The sequence below is a fragment of the Ursus maritimus genome, unplaced genomic scaffold, assembly GCF_017311325.1.
Source record: "Ursus maritimus isolate PB19 unplaced genomic scaffold, ASM1731132v1 scaffold_13, whole genome shotgun sequence".
NCBI classification, from domain to species: Eukaryota; Metazoa; Chordata; class Mammalia; order Carnivora; family Ursidae; genus Ursus; species Ursus maritimus.
The window spans coordinates 47854019-47881190 of NW_024423675.1; the positions used below are offsets into that span (position 1 = coordinate 47854019).

The 27172-nt window shown below is 34.6% G+C and overlaps 1 protein-coding gene across 1 annotated transcript in view; it reads left to right on the forward strand.

The window, feature by feature from the left end:
• The window catches only part of VTA1 (vesicle trafficking 1), a 63805-nt gene that overhangs the window by 21974 nt on the left and 14659 nt on the right, over positions 1-27172 (forward strand). Inside the window, exons 3-5 of the mRNA XM_008695047.2 lie at positions 152-279; positions 1401-1476; positions 18021-18129. Of these exons, the coding sequence (XP_008693269.1) occupies positions 152-279; positions 1401-1476; positions 18021-18129 (313 nt within the window). The remainder of the gene's footprint in view (positions 1-151; positions 280-1400; positions 1477-18020; positions 18130-27172) is intronic.

The window sequence follows — 27172 nt, forward strand, 5'->3', positions numbered from 1 at the left end:
GCAATTCTTGGGAGATTTCTTTGATACATCTTTTACTGAAATGAATGTAAAATAATTTTTAAAATTTTAAATGATTCTTAGGATTATTTGTATTTAAGCATACATTTCTGTGAGTCCAAAATCTTAAACTTTGTATCTGATTTAATTTTAGCTTAAGAAGCAGTTGGGTGATAATGAAGCTATTACTCAAGAAATAGTTGGTTGTGCCCATTTGGAGAATTATGCTTTGAAAATGTTTTTGTATGCAGATAATGAAGATCGTGCTGGACGATTTCATAAGTAAGTAAAGCAAAAGAAAAATTAAAATTGTAAGTTTAGTTACTGTGTAACTGGAATTATCCAATTTTCCATTGGATACTTTCAGACTTCTTGAATAATGATTTAGATTTTTTTTTAATTACTTGTAGAATGTCAGAAGAATGATTTTTGGTTTACAAGAATAATCCTGTCTTTTTAGAGAAAATGGCTGACAGAAGAATAGCCAGGGTAGATTTATTTTTTCAGTAATTATACTCCAAGTGGCCATTCTTTAACATTTGGTAAAATCTAAGAGTTGATTTTAGCCAGTGACAGCCTGGTACAATGATACTGATTTTTTAAATTATCGCAACCTGCTAATTCAAATGATTTGTTATTATTTTAATAATACTTAAATGCAAAGAAACGCACATGGCTTGATACAGATTTAGATAACACTGTAATTGCTTTTTTTTTTTTCCTTAGGGCCTGTGCAAGTGCTGGTGGGGGTGGGGGAGACGGGACAGAGGGAGAGGGAGAGAGAGAGAGAATCTTTTTTTTTTTTTTTTTTTTAAGATTTTATTTATTTATTGGACAGAGAGAGACATAGCGAGAGTGGGAACACCAGCAGGGGGAATGGGAGAGGGAGAAGCAGGCTTCCCGCTGAGTGGGGAGCCCGATGCAGGGTTTGATTCCAGGGTCCTGGGATCATGACCTGAGCCGAAGGCAGACGATTAACGACTGAGCCACCCAGGGGCCCGAGAGAGAGAGAGAGAGAGAGAGAGAGAATTTTAAGCAGACTCCATGCGTGGATCAGGGCTCCATCTCATGACCCTGAGATCACAACCTGAGCCAGAATCAAGAGTTAGACACTTAATCAACTGAGACACCCAGGCACTCCTCTTAATTTGCATTTTTTAATAAAAAGTATACTATAAAACCTTGCTGTAGTATATTTATTTATAATATGAATGTTGTTACTTTCTCCTAATAACAGATTACAGAAGGAGCTTCATTGTGTTCTTGAAATCTGATTTTATTTAAAACATTAATTACAGAGTACTTTTGTAAACACTGGAATTTTTTTTTTCTTACAGTTATATGACTAATTCTGCAGCTTAATGTTTTTCATTTAGCTAAACCAGTTTTCTCTTCTCTTTTAGAAACATGATCAAGTCCTTCTATACTGCAAGTCTTTTAATAGATGTCATAACAGTGTTTGGAGAACTCACTGATGAAGTGAGTGTACATTTTTTATTGTTTTGTTAGCCTAAGCTCAATATTGTTGCTCTTTATGAGTTTTGTAATTGCATTTCTTCCTTAGAGCAGCATGCCTGTCAGAAATGTAGTATAAACAAAAAATGTAATTTTAAATTTTCTACTGGCCACATTTGTAAAGTAAGATGAAATAATTCTTAATAATATATTTATAGTAAGTTCCTTAAATCTAGTGTGAATTTTACAGTTAGCAAATGCACAGCTACTTTGTTGGGCAGCACAAGTTTAGGGTTTGATTTTATTAAGTGCTTAAATATTACTATTCCTGTATGCTATTAAATTTCTACACTATTATTTGGTAAATAATTGGAGGCAGGGGCTTTTAGGACTTCGTTTTCTTATTTCATTTTTAATCAAATATTTTGATTTGTTTTATTGTAAAGTATACATAGAACTTGATATTTTTGAGGTACTTCATATCCATTTTAGCATTTTGTTTTTCATAACCTCTAAGATAAGTAGAGCATATATTCATTTTATACACGAGTAAATTGAGGCTAAGTGACAAACAGTTTATTGCTCTGAATTCAGTGTTGTTTTCACTGTAGCATGCTTTACCATTGGCATGGAAAATGTGTTTTTTGAGAGAGGAGATATTAATCTGAAATAGAAAGAAAAAAAGAGCTACAAATGAAGCTGATAAAGGCATGTTATATTAGTGATTTGAAATTTATGAAGAGTGTTGCTTTCTGTGACATGATTTTTTCCTAAATGATGAGCAGTTCATAGTGAAGTTCCAAACAAAGCAAAGTATAATCTATGTATGAGATGTTTACATTTTCATAAACAATACAGCAAAACTGCAAAAAATTTTTTATGTTTAAAACAAAGTTAGACTCTGGGCTTGATGATTATAAGCTAGGTTTTTGCATTACTGCAAAAGAGATGTGTAGGACATTTCAAGGTTGTGCCCAATGAAGAACAATTTTTTATTATGTGGGACTGTCCCTTTTGTTTCAAAACATCAAGCATCCCCAGCGTTGCCCTCACAGCATTTCCCAATCATTCTGCTAACCAGAAACCACCCCCAGATATTTCTAAAACACCCTCTAGGGTATGGGGCAATGCCCATTGAAAAGTCATGTTTTCTAGTTGCCTTGAGACAGAGTAGTATAAGAGAAAACTGAGACCTGGAGCATGAAACCTAAAATGCTTCCCAGTGGTTATACCTTTTTTTGTATTCTGAAGGCCCTGTGAATCCACTCTGTTTAGCTCCCTCTCTACTCCCATCTTGTGTTATGACTGATTTGGAGTTCTTTTTCCTCTTTTTCTGGTGTGTGGCACTATGCTAGCTACTTGAAGATACAGAAGTGGTTTAAACATGATGAAGGACTAGTCCTCTTTGAAGTTTTAGATAGTTCGTATGGTTTTAGAAAGTACCAGGTAGGGTGAAGGAGAATAATGAGTTCAGATTAAAAAAATAAGTCGTAAGACAGATCAGACAGACAATAAAAGGCCTGGAACCTTCAGTTAGTGGATTTTTTTTTTTTTTTTAAGATTTTATTAATTGGACAGTACAAGCAGGTGGAGAGGCAGAAGGAGGGGGAGAAGCGGGCTCCCGGCTGAGCCTGGAGCCCAGTACAGGGCTCAATGCTGGGCTCGATCCCAGGACTCTGGGATCATGATCTCAGCCGAAGGCAGACGCTAACTGACTGAGCCACCCGGGCGCCCCATTTAGTGGGTTTTTTGAATAAAGAACTATATTCTGGTGTGCTTTCTGTGATAGGAATCTGTGGAATGAACTAGGCTTAGGCTGAGGAAGAACTACAAGTCATTTGACAAAAGAAGTAGTTAATGATTATTGTAGAACTTTGTACAAGGTGGGTTTTTTATTTGAGGAAAAATAGTATGTGCAGACAGATTGTAAAATCTGAGGTGTAGGTATGGCATCCAGAAATAAATCAGCATGAGACTCTTGGAAATAAGACTAGAAATCTGAAAAGCAGAGATGACAATTCAAGTTAGATTAGACACACCCTCACGTAAGAGGACAGTTTTGAAAGAGAAGATGGTCAAGTAAACATCCTGGTAAACACTTACATTGAAAATGCAAGAGGAAGACGTGAATACAGAAATAAAGAAGCGGAGATACTCAGGATATCAGAGAAGATTATGATACAGCAGAGTGACAGAGTAGCAGATCCATTTGCGCAGTACTTCCAAGAGGGCTACTCCTTGCCTCCTCCCACCTGCTCCTACTTAGGGAAGCTGCTCCCCTATCTCAGAAGGAAGACCAGGGTCCTTTGAACTTACAGATGCCAACCACGAGGACCCCAGATAATAGGTAAAGTAATAGATACAGGAAAAACAAAATGTTTAGAAGTCTTAACTGAGTAATGCAGGTTTTGCTTTTTTTTTTTTTTCTGATTTAAAAGATACATAGGTAACCTGCACACATAATTAGCGTGAGGTTCATCTGCATTTCAGAAAAAAGTCTAGGTTTATATTTACATATCCTTAACAAAGAACAACTTCCTTAGTTACTCAAATGTTGCAACTAGGGCAGGACTCTGAGTAGGGCAAAGGAAAGGGCTTCCAAAGGAGTGGGTGAGATTGTTTAGAGACTGAGGATGCTAAAGGATGTATGTAGGAACAGAGTAAAGGGTCATTTTCCCAGAATGTTGGCACTCTTTTCTTTCCCTGTCTCACCACCCAGCCTGCTACCTGAGCTCTTCTGCCTTGCCTGGTACTAGACTACAGTAGGAAATAGCATCTGTGTTGGTGGTTAAAGGACCCAGCTAGCTGGAAGGGTCTGAAATGGTACAGAGAAAAGAAGTTAGGCATTCTAAGGCCAGCCTGAAAGGGAAGTTCTTGTTGTTATTTGATTGGGTTGAGGTTATTCCTTGGGTCTTCATCATGTAAGTCACCATGTAAGTCATGCATATTTCAATCAAGGAATGTGTGTATGCACAATTAGTGTTTAATGATCTGTAGGTGCTTTTCACTAATTTACACATGTCGGTTATAACGTGCAAAATTTGGACATTCAGTGAAAGTTGTGTATATCAAAATTTACAAACTGCTTGACATACAGTGCTGATGCTTCTCATATTCAGTATCATACAGTGATCTTATCCTTACATGACTTACGAACTGACTTGCCGGTGAACTAAGGTTGACTTAATACATAAAGTCAGCCAACAAGGAAAGTAAAATATGGGTGAGACTGTTGATCTGCCACTAACATAATCCCTAGGCCAACCAGTTTGTCAGCCTAGTTACAAATTCTTTTTTTCTCTTACTTTAATGTTGTTTTTTCTAGCTGTGATTTACCAGCTTGTCTTTGGTATAGATGACCAGGATGGTGATGGGCATCAACCCTTTCCCGTAGGTCCTCGTTGCTGTCTTAAGAAAATCTAGGGCTTGTACTTATTTTCTTGTGATTTAAGCCTGATATGCCTAAAACAAGGCACAAACTCTTATAACATTTTTTACTTCAAAATAACTATTAAAAAGATGAGCTGTTTAAAAACTGTGGGTATAAACTGGTCACTCAAATCATTTAGCAGTTTTAACTCATTCCCTCCTTTCCGCTTCCACTATAGTTACATCCTGTACTTGGAAAACACTAGCAGAGACACAGACAGGAAACAGAAAGGTGGGAAAAGAATGAGTTTAAGGATTTCAGGTAGGCAGATTTTTTTTTTTTTTAAATATATCCTCCTGTGGGTATAGTTCAGGACTCTATAACTTATTCATTCATTTATAAGGTAAGTATAGTGCTGCATTTAACTACAGAATACACCAGAGCTTCTTAACAAAGCTAAAACATTCCTCAAAAATAGTTGTTTTCCTTGCTTCTCAAAGAGCGCTCTTTTGAGAAACACTAAAATCTTTAACAACAGAAAATGGGAGGGGAAAGGCATTATAATTGTCTCGTAATTTTTTGTGTATTTTAAAATACTCTTTAATTTTATCGTCTTGATGAACAAGGGAATGGTGGTTTTTAAATTAACGTTTTCTAAAGTTTTTAAAATACTCATTTGTTCGCTATCAGCTCTGAAATTTATTTTAAAAGGAAAGAGAGAGTGATTGTCAGAGGCAAGCCCCACTGAACTCTAAACCAAGAAATCATTTTACTTCTTTGGACTTGGTTTTTCTTCTGTAAGGTGGGAAGCCTGGATGAGTAGGTCTCTGAGGCCCTCTGCAGCTCCACCAGTCTCTAGGAGTATATATTCCACACGGGGGAGAGGTGATGGGAAAGGAACAAAAGACAAAGATGAAAAAGCAAACAGAAAAAGAAAAGGAGAGAGACAAAAATAGTTTTCGGCTAGAAGATACAAAAGGAGGGGTGAAAACTCTATAGGAGGTTGTATAAACGAAAGTAAAAAGTAGACCCACTGAAAATACGATCACACAGAACAAATTTCTAGTAGGAGGAAGGGAGAAGAAAGCTAGCATTGCAGCGCGGGGAGTGGGCAAGCTGAACACCTGGGGCCTTCTGTATGACATTTGTATGTGAAGATTTTGAATCTTCTAATTAAATTATTTTTTAGTTAGCATTCTAGTTTTTTTGTTGTTGTTTTTGTTTTTGTTGTTGTTTTACTAGGCCACTGGTTCACAAGCTGCATGACTGCAGTTTACCTAATTTATTTTCCTATTTGGGCTTCTTCTTCTCTACAATATATTTTCCTCTGTTACTGTAACACTTTCTGGCATTGCAAGTCCAGGCTCCTGCCTGTGGTACTTCTTCCCAATCCTCTTTTATGTTGTTTCGTGTTCGTCAGACCAGTCTCCTTACTGCTGTTCGGTTTCTACCATTAATAACTGTTGTGTGTTTAGCCTGCTTGCCTAAGCCTTACCTTCTCTTCGAGTCTGTTACATTACTCTTGCCCATTCTCTCAACTGTTCCACCTCTAGAGTATGAATATTATACTATAATATATTGCTTTAAGTTTTATAGATTATATTTTGGAATAAATTATAGCACAAGTCCTTGCAAGAGGGGACTTTGTCTCATTCTACTCTTACATCTTCTTTGGCACTGAGTGTAAATTTTCACCCTGAGTAAAATCTCAGAGTAAAAAACAATGGCTGATAGTTGATGTTTCAGATGTTGCTACAGTTCAGCTTTTCATTTTTCTATCTGTAGGTGGAGATGATGTTCAGACTCGTTTACACAGAACTTATTTCTTAAGTCTTCTAAAATGTACTAGCTCTCATTTACTCACAGGATTTTTCTTGGTTATTTCCTGTTATTTTTCCTTTTAAATTCACATCATTATTCATAGTTGCACAAAAATAAAGTCTGTATTTTCTTTAGTCTACAATTGGTTTTTTAAAATATTTTACCTGCCACTATTCTGTTTTTTAATTCTTCTATCTCTGTTTTAGTTATACCTATTTAACTCTTTTAACTGTGCCTTGTGTAATTCCATCTCAGTATTTAAATATGTTGTATAAACCTCTAGCATTTCTATAGCTATATAGAAATCAGTGTCCCAGTTTTAGGGCTAGAATCACCAGAATATATATTAACATTTTTAATTTTGTATTTTAAAGCAAGGGATGTTCAAAACAAATACTTCGTTTTCCTCCTTTAGCATCTTTTGCAGTCTGTTCATGGCCAATACTGTTGAAAGACTTTTATTGTATTTTAGTTTGTTTCACTTCTAGCATGTTGGGGAGCAGACAGCATTTTGCCTTTTTTCCTTTGTAGTCTTTCGTTTAGGTTTAATAGTGCTAATTTAGGAAGAATATAAAAATCACAGGTAAAAGATGATAATACTATTCTTATCTATTGAGTTTCTGCTAATTTGGAGGGAATCAAGTGAATATGGTGTGCTTTTCTGCCCTCACAGAACTTGTGTTCTAATGTGGGAAGAAAAGCAAAAAACTAATCATGAAGACATATGATATAGTAATGATAGAGTATAGGCTAGACATTTCACTCCTGCCATTTGCCTGGCAGTATGCCTAGACAATTTAGATACACCTTATTTCACCTTTTACAACTCTGAATTACAGTAAGAAAACCAAGAGTCTGGAAAATAAATTAAGTACCTTGTCCCCAGATGCTATGGCCCAGAACAGTGTTCTCAAACTCTGTGTGATGAACATCCAGGTTTTTTTTTAATTTGTAATTTCCATTCTGTTGCAGACTGATAGTTTTGTAAAATACAAATAATTATTGAATTATTTAAAAAGTTAAAAAAAGACCTGTAAAATCCAAGCCTAATTTGTTGTTTTCTAAATACTCTCAGTTTCTGTACAGTCTTGTCACAAACTCATATACGGTTTGCACACTGGGCCTGGGACCGCATTTTGATTGGCAGTGATCTGGAGCCCTCTCTGGAAGCCCCCAGGGAATCCTGTTTATACCAGTCTGACTTTCCCTGCTCAGAAAACAGCTTTGCAGATCTCTGCAGTGATTATGTATGTGAACAGCAGGTTGGGAAGGAAGTAATCTGTTTAAAGTATCCATTTGTACTGAAAGGTTCTGAATTAAGCAACATCTTATTGATAACCTAGGAAGCCATGGTGGACCAGGAGAAGATTCATGCGCTTACAAAAGCATGTGTTCAGGACATACACCATACCTTAGGTTTTCATGCTCTTACTGTATGTACACTGAAGGTCTCATTCTTAGCAGTTACAATAACAGAAAAATATGAGGATCGTCTCTCTTACTAGAGTAGGAATTCCACATACTTTAAATTCATTTCTGTGTAATGATTGCCAAGAACAGTGTCTTGCACCTAACAATCAATTGTGAATGAGTGGTGTATGTTTGCATGCAGTGTTAAGATAATGTGACTAATAATACTACAGGCATTGGCCTCAGAAGTCCATACGCCACTTCATAACTGTGTGACTTTGGTAAGTTATTTGAATTATGTAAGCCTGTTCCCACGTCTATAAGGTGAAGAAAATTGTAGTATCTGTTTCGTCAAGTACTCCTAGACTTCAAATGAGAAATGTATGTAAAGCTTTTAGTAAGTAGTAGATGCTTAAAAAAACAGGAGTTCTTGCTTTTACTAGTAGGTGGATAATGGTCTAGTGTGCTATATTTACAAAGGGCATCAGCAAATACATGAAAACTTTAATGGGAACTATCCTAAACTCAATTTTATGTACTTACTTAACATGAATCTGTTAAAAAAAATAGAGAGCCATTATATATTACTACCATATTTGGAGGTCCAACATGTGCAGTTGGAGTCCCAAGAAAGAGAGTGGAGGGAGAATGTAGAAGAAAAGATATTTGAGGAAATAATGACCGTAGTTTTTCTAAATTGGATCCAGCAAATTCAGTGAACCCCAAGTAAAATAAATAAAAAGAAATCACACCTGAGAATATTATAGGCAAACCAGTGAAGTTCAGTGACGAAAGAGAGAATCTTGAAAGAGCAGTCTTGGCAAACAGTACATTATACACAAGGTAACAGTGCTTTGAAGGATGGTTGACTTCTCATTTTTTAAAAAAGTGGCAAAATGATAATGAAATTGACATATTTAAAGTACTGAAAGAAAAAAGAAAGAAAAACAAGCAAAAAAACCCCCCCATAATTCAGAATTCTATATAGACAAAGCTATCCTTCAAAATATGAAGGTAAAATAAGACATTTTCAAGCAAATTAATTCATTGCTAGCAGATCTGCTCTAAAGAACTAAAACAGCAGAAACAAAGTTTTTTTTTAGACTGAAGGAAATGATACCAGATGGCAACTTGGATTTATAGGAAGGAGTGAAGTATACTGGACATAGTATGTAGGTAGATAACATTTTTTAAAAAGCTATGTGTTTTCTCTTTTCCTTCATTTCTTTAAAAGATATATGCCTATTTAAGTAAAAATTATTATAACTGTACATATTTGGTAAAACCAAAAGAAGGCAGAAAAAGGGAAGAGAGGGTAACAAAAACAGATGGGACTAATGTAAAACAACTGGCAAATTTGAATACAGTTATATCAATACATACTATAAATGTAAATGGACTAACACTCTAAAAATAGAGACTTTCAGACTAGATTGAAAAACCAAGCTATAACTTTATACTGTTTACAAGAGACACCTTTTAAGTACAGAAACACATATTTTGAAAAAGAAAGGCTAGAAAATATTCAACACAGATACTAAGTATATAAAAGTCCAAGTGAACACATTAATATTAGACAAAGTAAACTTTAAGAAGATGTGTTAGTAGAGGTGAAATGGGACATTTAATAGCAATAAAGGTTCAGTTCATCAACAAGATATTACAGTTATAGATGTACACATAATAACAGTTTTATATGAAACAAAAATTGATAGAAATAAAAATACAGAAAAATTCATAATCATAGTTTGAGATGTTAACACTCCCTCAGTCGTTAGAATAAGTAGTTTAAAAACAGTAGTTAATAAAGACTGGCCAAATATTGGCTAGAATGTGGAAAAACGAGCTTTCATACATTGCTTGGTGAAAATGATAAATGGTATAACCGCTTTGGGAAAAGATTTGGCAGATTTTTGTGAAGTTAAATATACACTTACCCTTTTACCCAGCAGTTCCTCCTTGGTGTTTATCCAAGAGAAATGAAACTTATGTCCAGAAAAAGACTTGTTCAGGAGAGCTAATAGGAACTTTATTCATAATAGCCCAGAGCTGGAAACATCCCAGATGTCTACTGACAGAGGACTTGATAAATGAATTGTGCTGTACTGAATTCTAAAAAGGTAGTACTGATACACCCTACAACATGGATAAATCTTAAAGGGATTATGCTGAGCAAAAGAAGACTCAAATAATACAAACTGATTCCCTTCACACAAAATACTCCAATATACAAATTTATTCTATTGAAAAAGTTAGGATTTGTATCTGGGCGGGGATGGTGCAAGAACAAATTGATCTGAAAAGGGTTATAAAGGAACCTTCTGGGGAACTAGAAGTGTTATATTTTTGATAGGAATATATTTTGTATAGGTATATCTATTTGTCAGAACGACCTAACTTATACACAAGATTTATGCATCTCAAGGTATAGTATTACTGCAAAAAATTAAATATTGAACTGTTTTTTGTAGGTTTGATTTTTCTTAATGCTGTTGGGTTGGCAATTCTAAAACTGCTTACTCTGTATTCTAGGATTGAGCAAATGAGTAAATACACTGAGAGAACTAGGTTTCTCACTTATGGGGAAAGAATTACAGTAGGATGCGAGAAGACTAGATTGGATTATGGTGTTGGATTGGAATTGGATATGTCTATATTATTCATACTTTTAAATATATTAGATAAATAGAACAAAGTAGATACATGTGGTAGTATAGTGATTATGTAGTAGCATAGGTAGTATGTATGTATGCTATAACTGTATATATGTATAGTATGTATATTTGTATATATACATAGAGCATACATATGTAGATGAGTGTATACATGCACATAAAATTTAGTTCTTATATCTCCGTACTGAAGGGACCTAGAAGCAGTGATGCACCAATAGCAGTGAGAGCACCCCAGTGTCTGATTTTGGGTTCTAAATACCATTCAGCTATGAAAGGAACCAGGACTCTTACAGAAAAGGCTGAATTTAGGACTGGGTCAGGAAATGTACTAGATGAATTGGACCTTTGTCTTGTGCCAGAAAGTAAAATCTTCATATGGTCTTGGGGACATGTCAGAAGGATCCAGAAGCCAGCTGGAAAGGGTTTCCACTGTCCCATGTCAAATTGTCAGGGACAGTTTGAGCATCAAAATAAGGAATGATAGTAATAGATGAAAACTCATCAAATAAAATAAGAATCAGTGGGTCTGAAACATACAGAGAAATACATGAATGAATGAATGAATGAATGAATAATAGAAAAATAGAGAATCCCCTTTAAAATAGAATTCTAATAAATACAGAAATAATGATGGAGGTAGAAATCATTAATGGGGCTTAAAACTAATAGGTGGGAAGTTTGATGAAGAGCAGGATATTTACTTTAGTCTCTAATGTCTTCCCTCAAATTGCTTATTAATTTTAAAGGGGGAATAGTAAGTTTCTACTGTAGAAAGCTGTCTGACACCACTTTAACCAAGTCATCAAACCTGACACAACCAGTATTGGGACCAGCCAATACCATATGACTTCTAATAAGGCGAAGTGAGAAAGACAAACATCACTTCAGTGCTAATCCTGCTAAAAATGCATAACCTGAACCTAATCATGAGGAAACATCAGATAAATCCTAAAAAATAGATGTTTTACAACTAGGCTGGGTTTTTTTTGTTTTTATTTTTGTTTTGTAATGTTAAGGTCAAGAAACATTAACAAAGGCTGTTTCAGATTAAAAACTAAAAAGACATGACAACTGAATAATGCAAACTTCTTAAATTATTTAACCCAAGGGAGAAATAACTACTGGGGACACTATTGGTACAATTGACAGAATTTGTTGGAACTGTGGATCAGAGAGTATTCTTGTAAAAGTGTTAAATTTCCTGATTTTAATAACCCTTGTGTATGAGATTGTCCTGGATCCTAGAAAATGCGTAAAGAAAGGGTAAGAGGCACAGTGACTTCCAACTTAATCCTAAATGATACAGAAAAAATGCATATATAAATAAGCAGTTTGCATATTAATAATGCATAAATATGTGTATATTATTGGATCAATAAAACTGTAAACTTGGGGACTCTGAAAAGTATATGGCAGTATCTCGTACTCTTTGTAAAACTTTTTTCTATGATTGATAAAACGGTATAAAATAAAAAGTTACTTAACAGAACTATAGATATATATATTATTTTATGTATTTTTTAAATGTTGAATAAATCTCCATTAGGAAAAACACGTAACTTCTGACTATAAATACTTCAGTATTTGAGTCATTGTGGTAATAAATTTGTTGAATATATATTTTTCAAGCATTTCTCATTGTATTTTGTCCATTGTTCTGGGAGTTTAACAGACCCCTTGTTTGTATACTATATTTGGGGGAATTGAGGGACTAAGAATATAAAAGTATTATCTTTGATGTTACCACCAAGTTGGAGATAAGTCCTTTCTTTTGTATCATTAACTGCTTTGAAATGTTATGAAAACTGTGGATTCTCTCCGATGCATTTATGTATTGCATTTTTGCATATAATTGAGAGGGTTTCACAGACACCCTCAACTCTAACCACTGACCCTTCTTTGCGAGCCTAAGTCAAAACTGTGTACAAGTGTAATATTCACATTTATTCATTAGGAAAAATGTTGTACTCCAGTTCAGTGTTTTTCAAAGTATGGTTCCAAGACAACCACCTTCAGAATCATTTGGGTTATTTGATTTTAAAAAAAGATGGATTCCCAGAATCTACTATCCTTTCCTTCATCAGCAAATATTGTATTAAGCTCTACGATACATCAAGCATGGTTCTAAGCACAAGTAATGTGGCAATGAATAAAATCCCTTCCCTCATGGGAATCCCAGTCCTCTGGTGGGGACAGGGAACAAATTAATAATTTGTTAACTGTAATTTGTTAATAATTTGATAAGTGCCATGGTGAAACTCAGCATAGAGATAGGAAGGTTCATTTCAGTAGAGTGGATGGGGATGGCTTCACTGAGAAGCAACATTTTAGCAATGCCTTGAAGAAAATAAGGGAATGAAATGTAAAAATGTTCAGGAAGACGCAAGACAAAGTGCAAACCTTTTGAGATATCGTAAAGAGGGTCTGTTCAAGTTTAAGAAGTATCATTGAAGATAGTGTAGTTGAATCTAGAGTGAGAGAGGAGATTGATAGGTGGTGAGGGTGAGAAATTGATGGGACTTAAGTGCTATTTTTAAAGTACTTCATCAACAAATAAAGTAAAAAGTCTTTCTTTCTAATGGTCAAGGATGGAAATAGGGAGACCCATTAGTTCATTTTTAAATAATCAAAGTGAGAAGTAATACTGGCTCACACCAGAATTTGCAGGAGAAGAGGTGATGAGAAATAGTTGGACTCTGAATATATTTTGAATGGAGAGCTGACAGACTTTAAAAGATTTGTTGGTAGATTGTAAGAGAAATAGAGAACTAAAAATGACTCCAGTGGTTTGGGCTTGAAAAACGGCAAGAATGAAGTTGCCATTTACTGACATGGAAGAACAAATTTAGTGGGAGAGGATCAGACGTTGGTGTTGAACTTTGAACGCTTTGAACTCTCAGCGTACAAGTGAAACGTTGAGGTGAATTGAAAGTTCACAAGAGAAAGCTGAGCAGAAGATATGAATTTGGGAGTTGGCAGCATAAGGTGATATTTAAAACCGTTATACTGGATGAGATTGCCCAGGTAAAGTGGTAGAAGAGGGGAAGTCCAAGAACTGAAGCCTGCAGTGTGTTCTCCACCCTGTAGATAAATAGAATCATGAGCACCCAGCAAGGCAAAGAAAACCAGAAGACCTTGATAACCAGGAAACCCAGTGAAAGGACATTGCCAGGAGGAGGAAGTGCTCAACTTTTCATGCTGATAGTCAAGTAAGATGACCTCTAAGCTTTGGATTTTGCAAGAGAGAAGTAATCTGTAACCTTGACAAAAGCAATTGTAGTGTATGTTGGGGATGAAAACTTGACTAGGTGGGTTCAAGACAAAAATCCAAGAGGAAGAATGGGAGCATTTTCTTGCAAAGTGACTTTTTTTCATGGCAGTAGTAAATGATTTTCATCAAATTTTCCATAGTTTGGGCTAAGAATTTATTTTTTTTTTTATTATATCCTGATGTGATTCTTACATGCACCAGGGGTTTGAGAACCCCTGCGGTAACCTGTGTTTGGTGTTTGCTAACCAGTCATTCTTCAGTGTAGCAAGTGCACGTGATTTAAAAATTAAATGAAAATTCTTACCACTGCTGACTCTCCTGGCCAAAATTTGCAGTTGTCAGTGATTCTCATCAATCCAGTTACAAAACAGGAACTTAGAGGCCAGGGACAAAAGTAAAAGTTCTTTTTGTAATTCCTGTTTCCCAGAAAGGATGTCTAATCAGCCAAAAGAAGTTAAAAGATCTCAAAAATATTGACATCTTGAAATTTTCCTCTTCAAATATTCTTTGATATCTAGCATCCTTTATTTTAAAGAGAACAAAATCAAAAGGCAAATTAATTTTGAGTTACCACTGCCAAAATCTTCTGTGAAGTATAAGCTCCAGTTAGCGGGGGTGTCTTGTAAATAGTGTGTAATAAGAAAATAAATGGTTGTATTGATTTATCTGCTCTGGGGAAATTTTGTAAAAATGTATTTACTAAAATGAAGCCATCTTAGGTTAGAGTAACGTTTGTAAACTTCACATACTAATGAAGGAACCCAACGTGGTTTAAACATCTTCATACTATTTTTTACCATGAAATTAGTAGTGAAGGAACATCCTAAAGTTATCACAATACAACTTAACCAAACTTAGTCTTTAGACGGTGTTAAATTATTTTGGGCCAAGAATAATCAGTACTATTTTTAAAGATCCCAAAAGAAGGCAAATTAAACTTTCCTAAGCAATTTATTCATTTTCTTTCAAAAGGGTCCTCTTATGTATACGAAATTATAGCCTACATTAATATGCATTAAGTAGCTGACCTTTTAAAGCCAGTTTTACCTTATTTCATATATTTCCACCTGAGTTGCAAATTGTAGTATGCTAATTATAGCTTATTAGGGTAGCCCTGAATTGAGTGGATAGCTTCACTGCAAAATAGTGTGACCTTGGGTAAGTCATTTAGTTTTGTACTTCCATTTCCTCATATTTATAATAATGGAATTGCAGAATCCTAAGAGAGAAAGGTGAAGAAAATATCATAGACTTCAGGTAATACAGATGCCACATTTAGTGATGGAAATTATTGTGTTGCTTTCAATTTGGACTCTAAAGTCCAGACTTATTTTGTTCATCCTGTTATCCCCAACACTTAGCATCTGTAACTGACTTGAATAAATGATGAATTCACTTGCTAGTCGTCAGGGAGGTTGATAAGAGAGTAAAGATTTGAACTGAGCCTAAGGAGACTTGTCAGAAGAGGAAGCCATGTTCATAGGAAGACTAGCATGAGAAAAGACTGCAGGTGAGACAGAATCTCATCTGGAATGAGGGGAGATAGTAGGAAATAGAGTAGACGGTAACAGTATCCACAATGTGGAAAGACCTTGAATGTGAGGTTAAACTGTATTTACATTGACCCAGTCTTTTAATGTCTCAGAGCCTTGGAGTAAAATGTGACCTGCCTAAATTTCAAGGTTATTGTGGGGACCAAGTAAGAGAAAAATGTTTTAAGTGCTTCATAACCTGTAGGGTATGGTAAAGATGTTGGTCCACAGCTTTACTCCTGTCTTGGATTTATCTTATTTATCCAATTAGTCCCTAATATGTATCTTCCACCCATGACAAATTTACTTATTCACCTTCATTCTCTAAACATTTACTTCTGCCTTTCTGTCTTTGCTCATTCTTTTACTTCTCCCCAGAATAGTCTTACTACTACTTTCCGTCATACCCATCCTGTAAGACCAAGCTGAAGTACTATTTATTTTATCAGTTGTCCATTATGAACTTACTAAAGAAACAAGTCCAATACTTTCTATGTACTGTATTTTTATAGTAATATTCTTTTGTGTTTTAGATCTATATCCATAATAAGATGATCAGCTCTCTAAGGGCAGAAGTCAATGTATTGACTTGCTTTATATCTATTATATCTATTGCCTATCTGAACGCCTTAACTAATAGCAATTATTTATGAAGCCTAAACATGTTGAAGTTATCTGTATCTTAGGTTTTCCCAAAGATAGGGAAACTTTAAATCACTGGAAATTTGAAGTAATTCCCTTCATGAGTAAGTGACTTTCCTAGTATTTAATTATATAGAAACATAATTCATATTTAAAATTGCATATGAATCCATTGATTGAGCCTACCCATTTACAGTATCTGCTAGGACTGGGTGTGTAAATTTACTTGGAGATGAGATAGAGGATTAGTAGCCAAAAATAGGGAAAGCGGGAGAACAAGAGTGTCTCAAACACCAGTAATAGGGAATGTTTCACAGAGTTTGGCGTAGTTTGATGTTTTATATGCTGCTGAGAGGTTTGGTGAGATGATGCCTACAAGTGTCTGTTGGATTTGCCAACGTGGAGAGGGCTTTTGGTAACATTGAGCACATTCCTTAAGTGAACTAACAACTTAAGTGAGGTGGGGGCTGGTACAGGTGGGCTCACTGCCATTGAAAGGCATGGCACATTGAATTCTCTGACCTTTTATGTGATGAAAATAAGAACCAAATGAAAGAAACATTTTTCTATCTAGAGTGAATTAACTGGTGAAGAAGTGAAAATGTTAAATATGGATGCTTCTTTTGAAAAGCTTCTTTGTGAAGTAGAATAAATCATAATCATAGCTGGAAGAAAATGGAAATCAATGTAGAAAAGTTGTTTTTAGTGGAATATAGGAGAGGATTGTTTGATAAGAAAAGGGAAATTAAATATACAAATTCAGTAATTTGGGGGTTACTTCTTTTAGGTTTCCAAATACTTATTTGTAGTAGTATCTAGATAATTTTGCATAAAATACTCCACTAAGTATCTGTGCTGTATGCTGTATTTGTAATTATTGATGACTTAGTGAGTCTTTGCAAAAGGCGCATTACGGTTGTTTTCAATATAATGAAAAGTGTCTGATCTCAAAATCTAATGTGCATACAGATCACCTGGGGATCTTGTTGTAGGGCAGGTTCTGATTTATGAGGTCTGGGATGTGTTTAAAGGTTCTGCATTTCTAACAAGCTGCCAGTTGATACCAGTACCACTGGTCCGTGAGTGTCATAAAGGTCGATTGAAATATAAACTGAAAATTACTAACCCCTCCAAAATTCTAACAGATTTTGTTTTTTTATATTTTTAAAGTAAATTTTTGTCTTAATTTTATAGTGTGTAGCATCAATTTTAAGGCAGAAAAGAGGAAAAAGCAACTAGCAGGTTCTTCACTGATATTTTCAGTTCTTACAACAACCCCGTGAGGTATTATTTTCCCCTTTCTGGAATTGAGGTAACTGAGATTCAGAGCTGGTAAATAGCTTGCTATGAGTTAAAAGGTCGTTTGCTTAACTATCTGTCTAGTGTTTGTTTTAACCACTGCATCATCTTAGTTTTCCTTTTGTTTTCACAAATGTGTTTTCATAGATTGGTACAATATTTTCCTCTTTGGTGGAAATAGCTCAATCTACTGTTACTATCTTTTATATTTAATTTTAGAATTCCATTTAGCCTAGTTCTCCCCTTGCATAAGAGTTACCAATTTTGCTGAAGGACACTCCCGTATTTCCATTGCAGACCTTTTCTGAAGTACAGAATCATAAGAGAGAACTAGGCATGTTTTGAGGAACATAGCTTTTTATGGTCTTTTGAGCCCTAGACAGTTGGTAGAATCTAGTGGTAGGATGTGGAGATTTCCAGATTGTTTCAGAGATATAATATGCAAAAATGGGTTTTATCTCAGAAATACCATATAGGTTATCATAAATGTATATTTTTATTTGACTTCTTACTGCAATTTAATATTGATATAAAAATATTCCTTCTAGAATGTGAAACACAGGAAGTATGCAAGGTGGAAGGCAACATATATCCATAATTGTTTAAAGAATGGAGAGACTCCTCAAGCAGGGCCTGTTGGAATTGAAGAAGATAATGGTATGTATTTATTTATTTAAGTAAAATGATTTAGTAGAATGATAGTTGTTCAGAATATTATCCAAGGTTTTTGGAAGAAACTGTAATTTTTGTTTGTCCTATCAGGTCCAAAATCCATGAAAATAAGGGGTAAAATAAATTTCAGGACAGGGTGAGATTAGGGCCAAACTGCTCTACTGTCTGTCTTTGTCAACAAGATGGCTTGGCCATCTCCTCCTACCTGTAATCAGATTTCATTCTTACATAGAACAGGTAATCCATTTACAATTTATAAAATATTTCCAAACCACAAAGAACACTATTTTCTTTGTTTGTTTGTTTTTTAATTTTTTTTATTATGTTAGTCACCATACAGTACATCCCCGGTTTCCGATGTAAAGTTCAATGATTCATTAGTTGCGTATAACACCCAGTGCACCATGCAATATGTGCCCTCCTTACTACCCATAGAACACTATTATTTTTTACGTATCTATTTGAGGTGAGTTATTTTTGTCAGAGGGGTAGGTAGTACATTCACATGGTTCAGAATTTATAGAGGATATAAAAAGTATGAAGTGAATTTCTCGTTTCCACCATATCCCTCATTTGGCCAGCTTCTACCAAAACCCAAATAAGTACAATTTTTTTTTAGTTTTCTGTGTCCCTTTACAGATGATTTCTTACGAATTTACAAATAAAGAGGAATACATGTCCTCCTTTTTTTATACAATTGGTAATATAGACACTTCTGCATCTGAGTTTTGTTTTGTTTTGACTTAATAAATGCATGAAAGTTGGGGCGCCTGGGTGGCACAGCGGTTAAGCGTCTGCCTTCGGCTCAGGGCGTGATCCCGGCGTTATGGGATCGAGCCCCACATCAGGCTCCTCCACTATGAGCCTGCTTCTTCCTCTCCCACTCCCCCTGCTTGTGTTCCCTCTCTCGCTGGCTGTCTCTATCTCTGTCAAATAAATAAATAAAATCTTAAATAAATAAATAAATAAATAAATAGATGAAAGTTTCACCGTTACATAATAAGTAGTTTTATAAAATTAAATCATGAAAAAGTATCATTTTGCTTCACCTTTCAGTTAATGTGTAATTGGAAAGAAAAGGAAGGACATTTTTCACTTACTTGTTTTTATTGATTAGACATACAGGAAATTGTTAGGAGAACAATCACTGTACTCTGAATTAAAATTCTAGGTGATCCTTGCATTTTGTTATGCAAATTTTGGACATCTGTGAAAATGATCATTGAATGCACGAATTGGTGAACTTTTTCTTAAATGGTCAGATAGTAAATATTTTAGACTTCTAGGTCATAAGGTCTTTGTGGCAATTTCTCAACTGCTCTTGTAGTGCAAACGTAGCCACAGACAATATGTAATCAAATGAGCCTCTGTTCCAGTAAAACTTTACTTACAAAAATAGGCAGCCAACCTGTTGGCCGGAGTTGGCTGATACCAGCCTAATGCATCTCCTTAGATCTGTTACTATAGCAAATTCTATTAAAAGATTGCCTGATACTGAACCAGCTTTACATTGAGTAATAAACCTCACTTGGCTCTGTTTTTTGTTTTTTGGTTTTTTTTTATTATATTGATAGATTCAGTTCACTACTACTATATCATTTAGGATTTTTGCATTGACATTCTTAAGTAAGATTGGTCTACAGTTTTACTTTTTGGTGTCAATGTTCTGCTTACTTCATAAGTATAATCTGAAGATTTCTAGTATTTTTTTATGCCTTGAAACGTTTTGAATCGCCTTAGAATTTCCTTTCCTTTAAATGTTTTCTAGAATTTTTTTCATGAAACCAGCTGGTCCTGGTTCTGGGGATGACTTGTTGGCACTACTCTTCTTTGGGAATTAATCCTCTTAGATTTTTTTTTTTAATTTTTCTCATGCCCAATGAATGAATGCGGTGATGAAATGAATATTTTAGTTCTTATAAGCTATTTTAGTGATTTCTGCATATATGTGCTGTCCTCACAGTTTTTCAAATGACAATTATATTGCAGTTCTGCATAGTGGTAATTTATATGTACATGTTGTGTAAGTATTCATAACAAAATAAAACAGCTATGTTGAGTATTTCCATATATCAGGTAAGAATGAACGGGTAGCAAATAAGCACGTGAAAAGATGCTAAAATCTTTAGTCATTAGGGAAAAACAAATTAAGACTATAGCAAGATACATCATACCAACTAGAATCGAGGGCTAAAATTGAAGAAACTGATAGTCCCAAGTGCTGATGAGAATGCCAGGTAACTGGAACGCTCATACGTCACTCATGGGAAAAGAAAAGGAAAACAGTATGGCAGTTTTGTATAAAATTAAAAATACGCTTGACACAATATCTAGCAGCCCCACTTCTAGGTATTTTTTTACCCAAGAGAAATGCAAATATATGTCCATACAAAGACCTGTATGTAATTGTTAAAGCAGCTTTATTTGTAATTGCCAAAAACTAGAAATAATTCAGATGCCATCAGCTGTTGATATTTGCAACAATATGGTATGTACTGATTTCAGAAGCATTATGCTAAGTGAAAGAAACCAAACACAGAAGGCTACATATATAATGTATGATTGTATTTATATAACTTCCTAGAGAAGGCAGTGCTCTAGGGACACAAATCAGGTATGTGAGTACCTGGGGTGAGGGAGGGATTTACTACAAAGGAACATGGGAAAGGTTTGGGGATGACCGGAAGTAATGGTTATACATTATATAAGCTTTATGTCAAAAATGTATACCCAAGAGGTGTGAATTTTACTGTATGTAAATTATACCTCAATAAACCTGCCTTTAAAAGAGCAAAGGAGATGGGAGAGAGAACAAGTGGGGAAGACAAGAAAACCTTTTTGTTCTATTTAGTTATTATTCAGAAGACTGTTTAGAATGTTAAAATGCCATTTGGTGAAAAAGGGACACTCCAGTTTTATATTTGAATACTCAGTTTATCTCCTAGAGATGTAAGTTTTCATACAGTATTTCAAGTTAAGTTTGTCATCTATTCCTGAAGCACACTTCCTGGTATGTCCTTATCTAATGTTTTAACAGTCTTTTTCACATAGAATTCTTTTTACAGTCATTTTCTGTAGTAAATACCTTGCATTTATATAGTGCCTTAAAGCTTACAAATCATTTTCCCTTATCTCATACCCTCGGAAATCCCTTGGGAATCGTGTATGTTATTACTGTTGTACACAGGAGGAAGTTGAGGTTCCATATGGGTTAGGGCCTAAGGACATAGGATCACAAAGGAGAACTAGAGCTTGAGTCCTGGCCCTCTTACTCTGATTCCTGTGTGTGTTTGGGTTTTTTGTTTGTTATTTTATACCCGGTGCCTGTGTTTTTTACATACTTCCTTTCCTACTTTAATACTGACTATAATCAGGAATGTTTTATGTCTGTCCTACTGTTAACAAGTGTCCACCAGAAAATACCCAAGATCCTCAGGCTTCCAAGCAAGAGTCACCACAATGTGGCATCAACCTACTTTACCAGTTTTATTTTCTGTTCCTCTCTCATATTGTCTTGCTTGGGTCAGGCTGCCATAACAAAACACCATAGTATTTATTTTCTCAGGGGTCTAGAGGCTGGAAAGTCCAAGAGCAAAGTGGAGCAGGGTTCAGTTGCTGGTAAGTGCCTACTTCCTGGCTTTCAGACATCAGCCTTCTCTTTGTTCTCATATGATGGAGAGAGAGACAGGTCTTTCCTTCTTCTTATAAGGCCACTGTTCTATTAGAATAGGACTCCACTCTTATGACTCATTTAGCCTTACTCACCTTCTGAAGAGCCTGTCTCCAAATATAGTCACATTGGTGATTAGGGCTTGATCATATGAATTTTGGGGGACACTGTTCATTTCATAGCACCTATATATTCCCTTTATTATAGTCATAGATGTTAAGAGCTAGAAAGTACCTTTGTCTCTTTCTTTAATTATAAAACCATTTCTCCATCCTAAATCGCTCTTTTTTTTTTTTTACTTACCTGAATCCTGCCTGTGATGTTTTCTCCTTCATCTGAATTTCTGCAGAGCTATTTTCTGTATGTATTTAAAATCTTATAAAATATATAGCACTTAATAAAGTATCTTCATAATTTATGTTTATATTTTTACTTATGGAACACTTGGTATAATTAGGAATTGTGCTAAATATTTCACATATATTAGCTAATTTAGTTCTCGTAGCTTCTGAAGGTAGGTGGGCATCCCTGTTCAAGCTCTAATAACTAGTTAATGAAACTCAAGATTTGATCCCAAATCTTCTAATTCTTGTTCTGCATTTAAGCAGATGCATTTTTTTTCCTTCAACCAGTTTGATATTTGATGCTAATATGTATTTGTCTTCCCCGTTGAGTTTTACAAGATTTCTCAGCCAGTCAACAAAACTATTAATTTCACATTCTCTTGAGAACATAGTACCAATATTATGAGGAACATTTCTGTGCTTTAGACATGATGTAGAGCCCTTAAATTTGGAATGAACTCCCACTTCCCAGGACATATCCTTGTTCTTGCATTTTTAAAATGTAATCGCTTTTCATTCATTTTTAAAGAAACTTATTTTTTAAATGCCATTTTGTCAGCGTTAGCTGCATACCGGGGATGAATAAAAGATATGATCCTTTACTTACAAGAGCTTACATCCTCATGGGGTACAGTAGTTTTGACAAGTAGTTACAAAACATGATAGTAAGAGATTGTGCCTGAGCTGAGTCTCAAAGAGAAGTTGAATTAAGTCAGGTAAACAAAAAGGAAGGATGCCACAACTTTAAAAACAAAACAAAGTAAAAACACTTCAAAAGCAGCAGGGAGGCAGAGAACTAGCTAAGACTGTAAGATCAGTGTGTGGGGAGGTGATTTTTGAGAGCGAATTGGAGAAAGATAATTCTGCAGATAGTGAGATGAATTCAGGGGCTATTAGTGACCTAAATTATAAAAAACTAAAGCCTGGGTGAGATATCAGCCATGGGGATAAAGAGAAGGAAATGTAATCAGTAGAACATAGAACATTTTAATGAGGGAGGAAATGGAAGATGATCCCTAAGTGTCCAGCCTCTCAAAGAAATGACTAATACAAGATGAGCAGGTTTGGTGGGAAAAATTAAGAAAAGATACTGAGATGCTTATGTGATTACTACTTGCAGAACTCCCAACTGGCAATTAGATACTCTTCCAAAGATTGCAGGAGAAAATTCTGGGCTAAAAGTAGAACTTTGGAGTTGTCAGCCTAAAAGCAAGAGATGAAGCCAAAGTAAAATGTTTCTTCACCCAAGGAAGGTGGATAGTTTAAGAACTAAGGCCAAAGATGGAACCTTTCTTCACATTTAGTAATTACATTAAATTGGAAACAGAAGCTGAACCACTTCTATTACTTGATTATATTTAAGTTACCTTTTACATACACATATTTGTAGTAAATATAGTCATGTTGTATTTTTCATTACCTTTAAACGTCTGATTTCTTGTATATGGTTATACATTATATTCTTAAATATACCATGAAAATAACATTTTTTGTTTTAAACATATTTTACTTTCAGTAGCATTTCAGATGTGTCATTTTAGGTGCATTGATATGCCTAATAAATGATCAGTGTTTTTTTCCTCTAGACATTCTTTCAGTACCATTGACTTCTCTAATTTAACATTTTTAACTTTTGCCCTTGAAAGTATTACATTTTGATTATTATCATGATCTCTTTTGTTGTGAAGTGGTTATTTTAGGCTCTTTATAATATATATATATATATATATATATATATATATATATATATATATATATATATATATATATATATAGTTTTTGTTATGTTTTTCAAAAATTAGCTTAAGTGGAGTTTGTAATTTCCATTCATTATTTTTATTCAGTTTTTATAGAGCCTCTAGATAGTGGAAAATTGGGAGTTATATAATACCAATAACCCTTTAAAATATAAAGGAGAATATTTCACTGTATGCTTTTTCCAAATAACTTAAAATGTAACCTGGTGACTTAATCAAGTGTTAATGTCATAACATCTAACAATGTCTGCTCAGAAGTGGTTTATGGGTCTAAATGTGAACGTGTAAGAGAAAAGTCCTCTTTAAAACCTTGATTTTTTTTTTTTTTCTCAGTATACAATTATATTCTCTTGTGTTCTTAAATTAACTCTAGGGGTAAAAGGTATTATGTTTAACAAAAGTCTCATTCTCTGTTATTCTGGAATTGAATTTCTAGTAAAACCATTAAAAAATAATAGATACTACACCTTAGAGTAAGAAAAAAAGAGAAAGATACTTACTTCTGAAAATACTACTATGTGAAATTAAGTCATATTGTCAAAAAGTACATAAGGAAACCGTATGATTAGTACAAAAAAAGTGTTCCAGGAAAAAAAATAAGGCTCAACTGAAGGGAATTCTGTCAGCATTCAAACGCTAGGTTTGCATATCTGTTTCAATTCAGGATCTGCAAAATGGTATTATTTTTAAGTGGTCTATTAATTTATATTCAATAAACGCTGAAGATAATTTCTTATATTTTTTTTTTTTTTTTAAGATTTTATTTATTATTTATGTGACAGAGAGACAGCCAGCGAGAGAGGGTACAGAGCAGGCGAGTGAGAGAGGAAGAAGCAGGCTCCCAGGAGAGGAGCCCGATGTGGGACTCGATCCCGGAACGCCGGGATCACGCCCTGAGCGGAAGGCAGACGCTTTAACGACTGCGCTACCCAGGCGCCCCTTCTTATATTTTTATAATTTAAAATTTTTTCCCTCTTTTGGGAAACCCTAATATACAGTTAACTTCAGCATTTTCATCTCAATAAATATTTGCTGCTAATTAAGACCTGTAGTTGGAGAAAGTAAGAGATATAAAATAAGTCAACACATTATTCATCTAAAATGTAATTTTAAAGTGCCCTAATCTAGTGTTAATGTCATAACTTTTAACAGTATCTCCTCAGAAATGGCTTATGTGTCTACAAAAGGATACAATTTTACATATAGACATTTTTTGAAGTATGAAAATTAATTGGAGATATGCTCTTTTGCTTCTAAGTACTTCATTCAGATGTGACCAGTTGATTCAATATCTCCTTTGTGACTTTTTGTCCCTTGTCCACGATACAGTCCAGGATTAACCACTGCATCTAACTTTCGTGTCTCCTTAGTTCCTTTCACCTGGAATGGTTCTTCAGCCTTTCTAGGTGTTTCTTTGCCTAGTGTTTTTGAAGAGTACAGGCTAGTTAGTTATAGACTGTCCCTCAATTTAGGTTTGACTACACTAGGTACCTCGTATATGTGGTACATACAGTATCTGTCCTTTTGTGACTGGCTTATTTCATTTATTGTAATGTCTTCAAGATTCATCCATGTTACAAGATATTTTAGAATTTCATTCCAAGGGCTGAATAATATTCCGTTGTATGCCTACACACACTGTATTTATTCATCCGTTGATGAACATTTTGGTTGTTTCTACCTTTTGATTGTTGTGAGTACTACTGTGGGCATTAATATACTTGCCTATTTTTCATCGGTTGTCTGTCATTTTATTATTGAATTACTCATTATGACTAGAAGTCCTTCATCAGATACATGTTTTACAAATATTTTCTCCTAGTCTGTTGCTTCCCTACTTGTTTTCTTAACTGTCTTTTAATTACCAAAAATCTTTAATCCTGGTGAAGTATAATTTATAATTTTAAAATTTTTATGGCTACTTCTTATGTCCTGTGAAATCTTTATCTACCTCTACCTTAAAAATTTTTTTCATATTTTTAATCCTGAAGGTTTATCGTTTGAGCTGTTACTTTTAGGTTTGTGAAAGACCTTTAATTTTTTCATGCATATAGTGTGAGGTAGGCTAGATTCAGGATTCTTCCCCCATAAGGATAGCCTATTGTTCCAGCATCATTTGTTATGCATTTTCCTTTCCTTGTTGAATTTCTTTGGTTCCTCTGTCAAAAATTCAGTTAACCATGTAAGTGTGATTCTATTTCTGGACTGTGTTCAATTACATTGGTATTTTTTTCTGGTCTGTACTAAGAGCACACTGCCTTCCACTTTTTTACAGTAAACCTTGGAGTTAGATCGTGTAAGTTCTCCAACTCTTCTCTTCTCTCTCCAGATGCTCTTAGCTATTCTAAGTCCTTTGAGTTTCAACATAAATTCAGAAGTAGGTTTTCAGTTTCTATTAAAATAAAAAACAGCTAGCTGTAATTAGAATTGATATTGCATTGAATTTATAGATCATTTTAAGGAGAATTGATACCTTAACAAAATTGAGCCTTTCATTACATGAATGTGGTGTATCTTTCCATTTATTAAGCCTTCATTGATTTCTGTCAGCAATATTTGTATTTTTCAGAGTTGAGATTTTGTGCCTCTTTCGTTAAATTTATTTCCAAGTATTTGGTTTTTTTCATTCCCTTGTTTACTTCTAGTATATGAAATACAATTGATTTTTGTATAATAATGTTGTATCGCACAGCCTTGCTAAATTTACCTATTCTGGTGGTTGCTTTATAGATTCTTGGGCATTTCTGTGTAGATAATCATAATCATGTTATCTGCAAAGAGAGACAGTTTTGCTTCTTTCTTTCCAGTCTTTATATCTTCTTTTTCTTGTCTGTGGCACCAACAATATTCCGTGAAATGAATTCTATTGTGTCTGTTACTGGATTTAGCTTCTTCAGCTTTTGTCTGCTTGATACTTACATAGTTTGTCTGTGTTCATCCTTTTACTGTAAATATATCTGAGTCTTAAAGCATATAGGTGTTCTTTGGTTTGGGTTTTGTTCATTTGTTTGTTTTAGTCTGTGAACCTCAGACTTCAAAATAGCATTTGGTCCATTTAATTTAATGTAATTACTGGTATGTCCATTGTTTTGTTTGTTTTTCGCCGTCTCATACTAAGGAATTGTTTTTTGCTTTTGTTTTGTTTTTTTAATTTCCTAGGGAGCTGAAATCTTTTGTCATAAATGGATATTAAATTTTATCAAATGCTTTTTATGCATTTATTGAAGTTATCATATGTTTTTTCTCCTTTATTCTGT